A 13,501-nucleotide genomic window follows, 5' to 3' on the forward strand; every position below is an offset into this window, starting at 1 on the left:
GAAATCAAATATTAGCAGACTGACAGTTATCGTTAGTCGACTACTGTGATTAACAGAACCGTTTTAAAATCTGAAGTTTGAAACTTAGTCGACTAAAGAAAAGTTAGATGACTGATGAAATCATCAGTAGACTGAAAAATCTTTCAGTCGACTCCTGCTAAATTTTTCTGAAAACAAACATTTGGTTCGATCGACTAAGAAAACCTTCAGTCGACTCCTGATAAATTTTTCAGAAATGAAACATTTTGTCCGGTCGAGTAAGAGTCGATTAGTTGACTAATCAGAAAGTTGATATTTTTGCTTTGGAAAATTGACGCGAAAAAGTTGGTCAACTGGTGAGTCTGTTGGTCGACTAATAAATATGAAAAATTAAGTAAACAGTTTTCTAAAACGATTTTCATGAAGGGTTCTTTTAGAAAAAAAAATCTAAAGACTTTTTAGATAAAATGCAATTGAAATATACACTTTAAGTAAGGCTCTTACAAGAATCTAAGACATTTAATGAAATTTACATTTGCACATTTGTCTTTAAAGATTTTTCATTGAATTCTTCAATTCTTGACATCTTTCTGTTGAGAAACTATATTTTGATGACACATAATATGATACACTGTCATATTTGATTTTATATATTATGATAATATGTCTTCTTGAAAAATGTTATATTATGACTGGATATGCTTTGCCATGTATCTAACGAGTATTTGATGCAAGGATATCTCACCCAAAAATGATGGAGACCTCATGTTCAAGTACAACCGTGGTGCAATCATACTCCTTGAAGAAAAAGCTTGATGAGCCATGCATTCCTAAAGATCATCTAAAGAGATCGGCTACCTCAAGATGAAGACTTTTTTCTCCTTTAGAGTCATATGTAACAGAACCTTCAGAAGCATGCATATTGTATATTACATACTCATTCATAAAAGCTATATTTCATAAAAGTATATGATAGTTTCAAAAAGCACATTTTTGAAAACCAATAATTGTACCTTCTTACAAACCTTTATGGAAAAGGTATTTTAACATGATATATTAGCTCATGATTTCAAAAAACAATAATTGTACCTTCTATCATGTATAAGACAACTTAAAAAGAAATAAAAGAAATGATTTCAAATGTGTAAGAAAAAGACAAAACATAGAAATCGGCTAGACAAAGAAAAACAAATATAATATGTTTTGAAAAGACTTTAGTTACCTTTTTACAACTCAAGAATGTCGATTTACTTGAAGTCATCATTCTCTTTGTAAAACATTAAATACCTCCTCTAAAACTCTTTTTAGAAATAACTATTTTAATCCTACTCAAGAATGTTGACTTGCTTAAAGTCTTCATTCTCTCTGTAGACATTAAAAAGCACATCATAAAGTAATTCTTGATATGACTATTTAAAAATAAAGATCTCAAAGCATTTATTGTACTTACACTCATTTAAGTAAAGATGTGACAATTTCTAAATAAAATACTTAAGTACTACAAATCATTAATTAGAATAAAGACAAAACTACATGATGGCTTACACATCCAATGTTCAATGTACTATTGTAAGAAAAAGACTTTTTACATAAAATATATCATACCTAAAATAGTACAACGACTAATGTACCCAAAATACTACTTTTATGGAAAAAAGACTTTTTCGAAAATCCATAAAGATGTTTTTTGAAATGACTTGACATCTCACATCCCAAAAAGACTATCATTTCAAAAAGACAACGACTATTTTTATAAGGCTATATAAACACAATCAAATAACTTATTCACGATGGACATGTGAGCTTACAACGAGAAAAATTCCTATTTGATATTCGAAAGAGAACCTTGAAAAAAAAAGAGAAAAGAAAAAGAAAAGAAAGAGAAAAAGTCAAGAATAACTCTTTGACAAAGAGTATCTTCTGAGTGAAAAGAACAGAACATTTTGAGAATCATTTATTCGTGCATTCATATCATTCTGAAGGTTTTATAGGAAGTATTGTAACTTTCTGTTATTCACTGTATTCCTTCTTTGTTGAAATGAGTAGACCTCTGAGAAAGAGGGTGTTATCCTTCTCTGTTGAGAGAAGAAGACCTCTGTGAAAGAGGGTGTTCCCCTTCTCTGTTGAGAGAAGAAGACATCTGTGGAAGAGGGTGTGCCCCTTCTCTGTTGAGAGAAGAAGACTCTGAGAAAGAGGGTGTTGTACTATTTATCCGATAACTCAGATGTTATAGTGGAAAGCTCAAGTGGTTTGCTTGGGGACTGGATGTAGGTCAGGGTTTTGACCGAACCAATATAAATTCTGTGTTTTATGTGTTGTGCCTTATTGCATTCTATTTTTAATTTATCGATCTATTTAGTATTTCACTATTCACCCCTCCCTCTAGTGGAATTTCACTTTCTTCATTGTCTTAGCTGAAATACAGTTGATTAACTTGTTCATCATCAAAATCTAGTTCTGAAAATATCATATACAGCTTCGTTGTCGTAACACCCACAACACCCTGACGAGATCAGATGCCATCACATAAGAATACTTTGAGTATGCAGCTGCAACTTATGTCCTCCATCTTTGGCTGACAGTCCATGGGTTGTGGGTCCCAAAAGAAGATGGAGGGGAGCCAGGTGCAAAGGCACACATGTGACGGATCGTAGCTCCTGTGAATTGGCATATTTTGCATGTAACGTTAACTCCGCGTGAGTAGTTGGTAGGAGCTGTCAGTGGACGTCTTCCTGTGGTGGGACTTTGCAGGTTCAAAACCCCAAACCCAGTGGTACGATTGAATAATAACTGATGCGGTCGGGCTAACCCCAAATAATTAAATATTTTCTTGCGTAATAATAGCATGTACCGTGTCCTTGTGACACACAGGTTGCGCGTGAAACTTGGCCTGACAAACTCTTGCCTTTATGAGATGATTCGGACCCACGTGCTGGTCCTGTCATCTAACAATTTGCAGTCGTTTTAGGGTAATTTACATATAGGTGATTAACGTGTACTAAATTACATATAGCTACTTAAATTTGAAATATTTAAGATAAGGGTTAACCTTTCAAGAAATTCTTGACTACTACCTGAATTGTTTTTTATTTTTCAAAATGACGGATGTACCGTGAAGTATACCTATAAAGGAAAAGGGTTACAAAAGTGACATTCAATTATTTAACCATAAAAACAAAGATGGTATTATTAGTTTTTGGGTACAAAATCGAGACTGATCATGAATTAAAAAATATGACAAATCTGTTGCTTTTTTGTTGCCTGATAAATTAAGCGCTTTTGTCAAAACCAATTTTTTAAACTCTTACATAAAAAAATTTCAAGCACCTTGTCGGAAAAAATCGTGCGTCAAATTCTCACCTGAATTTTCAGGTGAAAAAAGGGCAAAACTGTCAAAACATTAAATCATTAAATATGTCATAATTTTTAGTTCTCATGATCACAGGCAGTTATGTATTTTGCCAAAAGTTAGTATCACCTAGGGTTTGGTTGGGATCCTGGTAGAATCAAACTTGGACCAAATTTTCGGGGTAGCGTATTGGGTCCAGACCCCCGGTTTCATTGTGTCTATTATAAGAAAAATTATACCCCAATCAGATAAGAACTACATGAACCATACCCGATAAAATAATAATTTTTATCATTTTTACATTGAAAATTTGCAGGTATTAATCAGAACTGGGGTCAGGTATAAAATTTCACAAACTATAATCGGGTCCATGTATTAATCGGACCTTCCGGGTCTGAACCCAGGCCTTCTTATTTGTCTACATACCCGAACCCTATAGGGTTTGGTCCAGGTCAGATCCGGGTAAACCAGACCCATTGACACTCCTAATCGCCTGCATCAATGTTTGATTATTTAAAAAACAAATAAATTTGTCATTTTCAAAAGTTTGATGGAATTAGGTGCATAAAAAAGAAAGTCAAGCGGTTATTTGAGTAATTTTGAAAGGATTAGTCAGTTGTTTTAAATATTTCAAACCTGAAGCATCTGAACATGAATTTCACATACGTTAGGTACTTTTACCTAAATTATCCATCTAGTTTTTTATCGTGTGGCCCATTCTCTAATTGCCAGAATTTTTATAATATATTATATAATACATATGAAGTTGATAAGATTTGTAGGCGCTCTGTTTTAATGCTTTCTGTGGTGGGAGCCATACTGTCTACCTTCTTTTTTTTGTCATCATTATACCTAAAGAGAAGCTACGATTAACACTCGGGGATGTCCAAGTAGGGATGACAGTGTCCCGGGTAGGGGCGGGGGACAAGTCTCAACTAGGGGTGGCAAAACCTGACACGACTCGCCAACCCGCCTAAGTTAGGCAAAAACGAACCGGTTTAATAAACGGGTCGACCCGCCTAACCCATTTATTAAACGGGTCGGGTTCGTGTTAAGGGTATGCCAACCCATCAACCCGGCTGACCCATTTAATAAACGGGTTAGGCAAGCGGGTTGACCCACCAACCTGACCTGCCAACCCGTTTATCCCACCCAACCAGTTTATTAAGCGGGTTGGCGGGTCGTGTCGGGTTACCCATTTAATAAACAGGTCGGGTTCATGTTTGTCACAACCGATCCGTTTAATAAACGGGTCGGATTTGGGTTGAGGTATGCTGACCCGCCCCCATTGCCACCCCTAGTCTCCACTGCTGCTGCTCCTCAAAATCCTGCCCTCCCCTGTTCAAATGGGGGCGAGGTAGGATTGGGGCCTAATTTGGCCTCAGTCCATTGTCATCTCTAAAGAAGGATTGGGGATCAGGATGAGGGCTGGGTAGGATCAAGACGGGGCGGGGCGGGGCACATCCCCCACATGGTTTTGATTTTAATCTCAATCCCTGTCTCTATCCATGTTTCATGTCCTTCATCCCCGGTCCAAACAGAGGCAAGAAGCATTTTTTTTATTGTGAAAGGAATGGCCAAATTTTGGCTGATAGCTTTGTTAGTTTCGGCATGCACTTGGTGACAACTTTATTAGTTCACCAAAGATAATATTCTAGATTGCAATTCTTTATAAAGACCCAGCTTAACTGTAAAAGTTACTAAACTGACACCAGCCCCGGTCATCAAAGTGTCGATCCCTTCGTCCTAGGTTCGACTCTGACTGTATGTGCTTTTAAGAGTGAACCCATCCAAGGTTTACTGATCAAAGAAATGGGTCCATTAAGTGACTCGGTTCTCAGTTAGGGTTCTTCATCATAAAAAGAAAAGTATTAAATTGCCCTTGTTGAGCCAGCCAACCAACCAACCCCACTTAACTTTGCTGTTTCCTGCAAAATTGAGATGCATTTTGAAGTTTTCTTAGGTTGGTTGTCATGGGGTGCCTGTTTTCTTTGTGTGTTAATTGGAAATACAGGAATGCTAATTCGAGGTTATAAGTTATGACTGCCTTTTTCTAAGAATTTCTTTTTGTTTTTTTGATAAGCTAAGGGAAAAGTCAGATCTCAATATTGGCTGCTGCAACTAGGATGGACGTGAAGCCCTCCTGGTGCAATCCTCTACTTATAAAACCCCTGAAGTCCACCGTGCCCACTGGCATTTCTCCCAGCTTCTGTCTTACTGCAAAGCATGCGCACACTGAGTATCGACCTCATGATGTCCTTCAATTTGGGAGCTTTTAAATTGACCTACCTAACCATGATTTTTTTGTTTGTTTTCTTTATAATTTTTAAAGAGGAAATTGCACATAGGGTACCACCTTTTGCCTGATATTTCACAGCTATTTTTTGGAAAGACATTTCAGAAACCAATTTTTGCACTAAACTGACAGATAGAGACCACGGGTTAATTAATTTCTTGGTTGAGATCCAGATAAAATATCACTTTTAACCTTTTGCTTGAAACCGTGAGTTACGCTTATTTTTACCAGGTAATATGGGCATTTTAATAATTTTATCATGCGAACTCATGTTTTTAAGATTTAGTCTTTATTTGATAATTTCAATGAAAAGTTAGGTTTTAACATTTAGTCTTTATTTGCTCAGCCAAAGTTTGGCAACTCCACGAGTGCATCATGAATTTATATTATTGGAACAACGATCACAAGTATGGCAGACTTAGCCAATGCGACTAGGTCTTTGATTTTGACAGCGTTTTCTTCGTCCTGTATGAAAAAAAAAAAAAGAACAGTTGTCATTTAGGGCCAAAATCTAAACAAATGTGCCCTCAGATTTTTATATCGATTAGGTTGCAAATGAATGAGGTGGTTTTTCCCAGTTAAAAAAAAAAAAAAACTCATCCAACCTATACGACAGGAGTAGTTAATGCATGTCACTTGTAGTGTTGGGACGTTGCAAGTTCGAATCCCACTGGTAGGGGTCAAACTAACCCAGCTTTGTATGTGAACAAAAAAATTTGGGTATTGCCATGCCTTATATGGCATTTTAGTAAGAAACAATTAATACTTTGGGCGTTTTGAAAAACTACCATTATTTCACTTCACCCACCGAACAAAAAGAAGGTCCACACACTTTGGCATGATTCTCACCATTTGGTTCTCTCTCTCTCTCTCTCTCTCGATCGATCGAGGCCACAAGACGCAGAAACAGCAAAACTCATCGTCAAATATCGCCAGAAAATGGCGCCCAGTCGCCGGAATCCTGCAGCTGTGCTCCTCCTCCTCTCCCTAGCGATCTTCCATCTGGTTCCATGCCGACCCGCAGCGATTCCCGGGCCGATAAAGACCGTGGTGGTCCTCGTCATGGAGAACCGGTCCTTCGACCACATGCTGGGCTGGATGAAGCGGCTCAACCCAGAGATCAACGGCGTCACGGGCTCCGAGTCGAACCGCCTCAACGCCACGGACCCCAGCTCCCCGCTCTACCTCTTCAAGGACACGTCCCAGTACGTCGACCCAGACCCGGGACACTCCTTCCAGGCGATACGAGAGCAGATTTTCTGCTCGGACGACGTCTCGGCCAACCCCCCGCCGATGAACGGTTTCGCTCAGCAGGCCTACGGGATGACGAACTCCACGGCCATGCCTGCCGCCGTCATGAACGGCTTCCCGCCGGACTCCGTCGCCGTGTACCGCTCTCTCGTCTCGGAGTTCGCCGTCTTCGACAGGTGGTTCGCCTCCGTCCCGGCGTCGACCCAGCCGAACCGGCTCTACGTCCACTCTGCGACGTCCCACGGCGCCACCAGCAACGTCCCGCGGCTGCTCATCCAAGGCTACCCGCAGCGGACCATCTTCGATAGCCTGGACGACGACGGCCTCTCTTTCCGGATCTACTACCAGAACATCCCGGCGACCCTCTTCTACCGCAGCCTGCGGAAGCTCCGGTTCGCGTCCCGGTTCCGGCCGTACGAGCGGTTCAGGGCCGACGCGGAGGCGGGATCGCTGCCGAACTACGCCGTGGTGGAGCAGCGGTACGTGGACTCGAAAGCGACCCCGGCCAACGACGACCACCCCTCGCACGACGTGTACCAGGGGCAGCTGCTGGTGAAGGAGGTGTACGAGACGATTCGGTCGAGCCCGCAGTGGAACGAGACGCTGCTCGTCATCACCTACGACGAGCACGGCGGGTTCTACGACCACGTGCCCACCCCGGTCCGCGACGTGCCCAGCCCCGACGGCATCGTCGGCCCGGACCCGTTCTACTTCAAGTTCGATCGCTTGGGGGTCCGGGTCCCGACCATCATGGCCTCCCCCTGGATCCAGAAGGGAACCGGTATATATGTTACTACTAATAATCGTATCTTCTATGTGCTTGATTTTGTGTGAAATTGATGATTAGTGTCTGCGTTTGAAGTGGTTCATGGAGCGAATGGATCTCCCTACCCTTCGTCGGAGTTTGAGCATTCCTCCATTCCTGCTACCGTGAAAAAGCTCTTCAATCTAAGCTCTAATTATCTTACCAAGAGGGATGCTTGGGCTGGAACTTTTGAGAATATCCTGCAGATGAGGACTACACCCAGAACAGATTGCCCAGGTTAGTACGTAGTTCTTTTGTTTTTTCATCAAAGGACCATAAAATCACCTTAGATAGAGACCTAGTCGCCCTGACTGAGCCTACCGGACTTATACGGTCGTGGCGCATGAGTCAGTTGCCTGGTTTAGGCTCAGCAAGGGCTTATATCCCTTGCCTACAGTTGACACTCATGAGAATAAATGTGGTAAGCTGGGTCCTGTGTCAGGCTGAAGGCCCAGGATCGAATCCCTCAGCCACATGGGGGTGGCTCTTGTTCCGGTAGGTTAGGTGTCTGCCTGACCTCAGCTTGCCTCTAAAAAAAAGTTAATAGATTCCTGACCACCCGTCTAGTGGCCAAGGCACTGTTCAATGCGCGGCCAAACCCATTGGGGGCCTAGGAAGCTGCGTGCGGTGGAGGGACACGAGTAAAATGCTGATTGGATACTTCGTTACTGTTTTTTGTGAAAAGTTGGACACAAGGATGTTGCATGTTTTATTAATATTTTAATATAAAAAGGCTGATTTTATATATATATATATATACGCACCTATCTTATGTTGAATTTACATTTAGCTGCCTCTGTTCTCGGATATTTAAGTCAAGCGGTTATCTTTCCAAGCCATTGCTGAGATAACGGTCTGAGTTACTGCTTTATATTATACTATGGGTGTAATCGGGTCGGGTTTACCGAGACCCGACCCGTACCAAACCCTGTAAGGTCCAAGTATGTTGATCTGGGTCTGAACTCTGATTAATATATGGATCCAGGTATAGTTTGTGAAATTTAATACCAGACTTGGGCCAGACACAAGTTTCTATTAAGACCCACAATTTTTTCAACGTAAAAATGATAAAAAATATTATTTTATCGGGTCCAGTTCACGTAGTTTTTATGAGTCCGGGTATGATTTCTCTTATGGTGAATCCAATAAGATCTGGGTTTAGACCCGATACCATACCCAAAAATCGAAGCCAAGTCTGGTTCCACCTGGGTCCGAACCAAACACGACGCATTGACACCCCTACTTTATACCATCTAACTAGTTAAGTCTTTAAAATGATACTTCTAAGTTCTAACCTTTTTTATTCCGTTAAATGTTTGAATGTCATTTATGTAGCTCTACAAAAAATCTGCTGTTTATTTTTTTTTAAGGAAACAAGTAATTCCCGCTAGTAAAATTAACTCAGGTGGTTATTGGAGCAATTCCTTACAAAGTTAATCACTGATCTTAAATACTGGAACACTCAGGCAGATAAAGCTAAACTTTGCTTACATCCATCAAGCACCTATATGTAAATTACCCAATATATAATTCAAATAATATGTACCACTGTATATATTATTAATATAAACGCATAGAATTTTTTGTCGTATGGTGTCCCCCATAACCACAATGCCCCCAAACTGCGTGTCCCCCTATGGCATGGCCACCAAGATGGTTTGGAGATCCATAAATAGAGATGTCAATGAATCAGATTTACCAAGGTCTACCCAATATCCCACCAAAGTCCATTCCGTTTAGTTGCGTTTGGTAAGCCAAAATCATATTTGGTTGTTATAATCTGATGCAGTTATGGTTTTAATTTTTTTGCTACCAAATCCTAAAAATATCTGAATTTGATGGATATCCAAATCAGTTTTACCTATAAAAAAGCTAATCTCCTAAGAGCTTTTTTACCATCAGAATCTGAATCTGTTTAGCGAACATTCAATTAGTCGAATATGGTATTGGCCTCATCCAAATCTGAATCCGAACTGTTTGCATCCCTATCCATAACTGGCACTTAACACACTTTTTGTTGGTGCAGTGCAACTTCCTACTCCAACCAGAATAAGGAAGAGTGAAGCCAATGAAGATGCAAAATTGAGCGAGTTTCAGCAGGAGATGGTCCAATTAGCGGCGGTCTTGGTGGGTGACCACGAGCTGACGAGCTTTCCAGACAAGATAGGCGAGAAGATGAGCGTGAGGGAAGGGAAGAAGTACATGGATGGTGCTGTGAAACGATTCCTGGATGCCAGTTTAGCAGCAAGGAAGATGGGTGTGGACGACAACCAAATTGTTAAAATGAGACCCTCCTTGACTACAAGGTCTACCCCTTCAACCACTTTCCCTTGATTTTATTTGGACCTATCATCTTCAGGACAGCCTAGAAAGTTCGGCAAATGGAGATTATATATTCATGGAATTTCCAACTGTTTGGATGGAGACCAATCTAGACTCTGCTGTGTTATAAATTCGCCAGTGCAAATTTTGTTAAGAAATTTAGAATAAAAACGATGCAACTAATATTATATATATATATATATATATATATATATATATATATATATATATATATATATATATATATATATCATGACATGGTGTGCACTCCCTTCTGAGTTTCAACTAAACGGTGACGTTTCATTAAGGCTATCAATGCAGTGCATGTGAATGTCAGATTGCCAACACATGGGTTTAGGTGATCTGTCAACTGCGCCCCTCGAGTGTTAGGCTTCCATAGAGATCACACTCTCAATTTTTTCACAAGTTTATGCTTTTTGTAATTGTAATTGTTACGTGAATGCTTATATGATTCATCATCTCTAGACCGTACATTTTCACTGCATTTATAGGTGTTAAGAGTTAAGTTTTTGGGATACACCCCCGTGAGAAATCCTTTTATTTTTCAAAGAGACACTTCTCTTGCATTTGAGAATTATGACCGTTAGAATAGGCTTTAAGAGTAACCTTATGGTCACGTGGCCTTACATTTTTCACTTGCCATAAGAGATTTTTTGTGTTTATATGCTTGTTCACTTGGAGGAATATAGTTTCCTGCTATTTTATTTATCATAAGCATATCATTAATATATTGATATTTAACTTCAATATACTTACTTTTAGAGCTATTAGCTCATGTTTGTATTAGTCTTATAACAGCTTTATTGTCATAATAAAGTTAAATGCATCTTTTAGAATTTTCAATTTCAACTCATTTAAGAAATAACTTATCCGCACACCAAATGTAGTTACTATGTTACCGACAATATACTCAGCTTCCTGAGTATGTTATGCCACACACCATTGTTTCTTGCATAACCATGCAATTGCCTCACCTCCTAACATAAATACATAATTAAAGGTGGACTTTGCTTCATCTCTATCATCAGGAAAGTCAGCATCTGAGTAGCCTACATGCTTTAAATTATCTAACTGATAGCATAACTTGAGTTTTTTAATTCTCTTTAGATATCAAAAAAAAATCTTTACTGCTTCCCAGTGAGAGAGCCCAAGATTACTTTGATATCTACTCACTAGACTTACAACAAATCTCAAACCAGGTCTAGTGCAAAGCAGAGCATACATTAGACTTTCAATTGCCTGAGCATAGAGAACATTAAACTTTTCTTGTTCATCTTTTGGACAATCATTCTTACTTAGCTTTTGGCCTTTTACTACAGGAGTGTTATTTGCCTTGGTACTTTTCATTCTTCTTTTTTTTAGAATTTGGTCAATATAATTTTTTTTACTTAGATATAGTAATCTCGCTTTTCTATCTCTATTTAGCTTAATTCTAAGGATATATGAAGTTGCACTCATATCTTTCATTTCAAATCGAGAACTTAACCATGATTTAGTCATATTTATCATATTTATGTCATTCTCTGTAATTAATATATCATCAATATTGAGAGATAACATAATAAACTTACTCTCACTATTCTTGGCATATACACAGTGGTTCAGATCATTTCCTTCGTAACCCAATTTGGTTATAGCATTATGAAAAGTTAAATATCATTGTCTTTGTGACTGCTTAAGTCCATACAAGAATTTATTTAACTTGTACACCTTATCCTCATGACCCTTAATTTTAAAACCTTTTGGTTCATGCATGTAAATAATTTTATTTAATTCACCATTTAAGAAGGTTGCTTTCATATCTGTTTGATATAGGTCAAGATCAAAATAAACTACCAATGTCAAAATAATATGAATAGATGCCAGTTTGGCTATAGGAGAGTAAGTTTCTTCATGATCAATCCATTCTCGTTGAGAATAGCCTTTTGCTATTAATCTTGCCTTGGATCTATCAATAGATCAATCTGCCTTGAGTTTTTTCTTGAGAACTCACTTATTACCAATTATCATATATCCATTAGGCAAAGTAGCTAGTTCTCAAATTTCATTCTTTTCTATAGAGTCCAACTCATCTTTCATTACTTTCTTTCATAGTTCAGACTCATTAGAAGTAAATGCATCTTTAAAACTCAAGTTGTCAAGAGTTTCATCCAAATCTATAAAATAGCATAATTCTTCACTCAAAAATGTATAATAATCATTCAAATATGATAGAGGAGTTCTTGTTCTTTTCTATCCAATTACTGGTTGTGATTTTTTTTATTATTCACAACTGAATCGTTATGCTCTAACTCTTGACTTGGTACCTTAGGATCATTTATGATATCAAGAAAGACACCATCATCTTCATGATCAAAATTACTTTCTTGAGTTTTCAGAAATTCTACTTCTTTATTCTCTATAAATCTCTTTTAAGGATTATATAGTCAATATCTCTTTGATCATTTTTAATATTTTATGAAGATGCATTTGATAGTTTTGATATCTAACTTGTTTCTCATTTTACTAGAAATCAACACATAAACATAGTCACCATCATAGCAACCCCTGAGCTTCACTTTTTCATCTTTCTCAATAGTGATCTTATCACCCCGGAAGCGGATTTTCAAGCCCTTTTTAGCAAAATCTTTCATTGCTAAAAGATTTTTTCTCATGAAAGCTACGTAACGTACATTTGTTAGTAGGAGACTGGTCACGTCTACCTTAAGCCTGTAGGTCCTTATTCTGACCACATCACTATAGGTGTTAGTTCTCATATACACCTTATGATCGCATGGCTTCAATTCTTTCATCTTCACAAGTCCTTCATTTGTCTTAGGCACATGTCGCGTTGCCCCTGAATCAATTCACCACCCTGAAAGATTACTATATGCGATCAATGATTCAAGCACAATGCATAATAATTCTCATTCTTTTTTTACTTGCTTTCCTGGATTCTCTTTCTTGGTTCTATTTAGAAAATTATTTTTGAAATGCCCAACTTTTTCAAAAGAGAAACATGCTCCTTTGCCTGCAGTCTTAGAGTGTTTGGTTTGCACTGGACACTTCTTGTTGAATTTATTCTTCTTAAATTTTTTGAAAATTGTGCCTTTAAGCTTGAACTTGTGAGAGATTTCCGAAAAGGATTCTTGGATATTCATAACTTCTCCCTTCTTTTCTTTTGACATGTGCTCTTGTTCAATGGCTAAATGCAGAGAGAGCTTAGTTAGAGTAAGGCTTTTTTAATTTAATCTCATGACAATTAACACCATCTTCTAAGTTGGAGGAAGGCTATTTAGTATGGTAGAGATTTGCATGCGCTCGAGAATATCATTTTCAGCTATGGCTAAGTCCTTAGCCATTATCAGCATTCGATTCACATGATCGACAACGTTGTCTGACTCTTTCATCCTGCATGAATTGTATTGCTCTAGAAGAAGTTGAATGTGGGTTTATGAAGTCATGTTATACTTCTTTCTGACTTCTTCCATCATTCCCT

General features: G+C 38.5%; 1 protein-coding gene across 1 annotated transcript; it reads left to right on the plus strand.

Annotated features, from left to right (window-relative positions):
• Window positions 1-6,450: 6,450 nt before the first annotated feature.
• LOC149836712 (non-specific phospholipase C2-like) lies at window positions 6,451-10,173 on the plus strand. The gene is made up of 3 exons (XM_090005536.1): window positions 6,451-7,656; window positions 7,738-7,917; window positions 9,707-10,173. Exons 1-3 carry the CDS (start codon window positions 6,564-6,566, stop codon window positions 10,012-10,014), a joined length of 1,581 nt encoding a protein of 526 aa, XP_089861662.1. The 5' UTR covers window positions 6,451-6,563; the 3' UTR covers window positions 10,015-10,173.
• Window positions 10,174-13,501: the final 3,328 nt, after the last annotated feature.

The sequence above is a fragment of the Nuphar pumila genome, chromosome 5 (assembly GCF_984573655.1).
Source record: "Nuphar pumila chromosome 5, dmNupPumi1.hap1.1, whole genome shotgun sequence".
Lineage (NCBI taxonomy): Eukaryota > Viridiplantae > Streptophyta > Magnoliopsida > Nymphaeales > Nymphaeaceae > Nuphar > Nuphar pumila.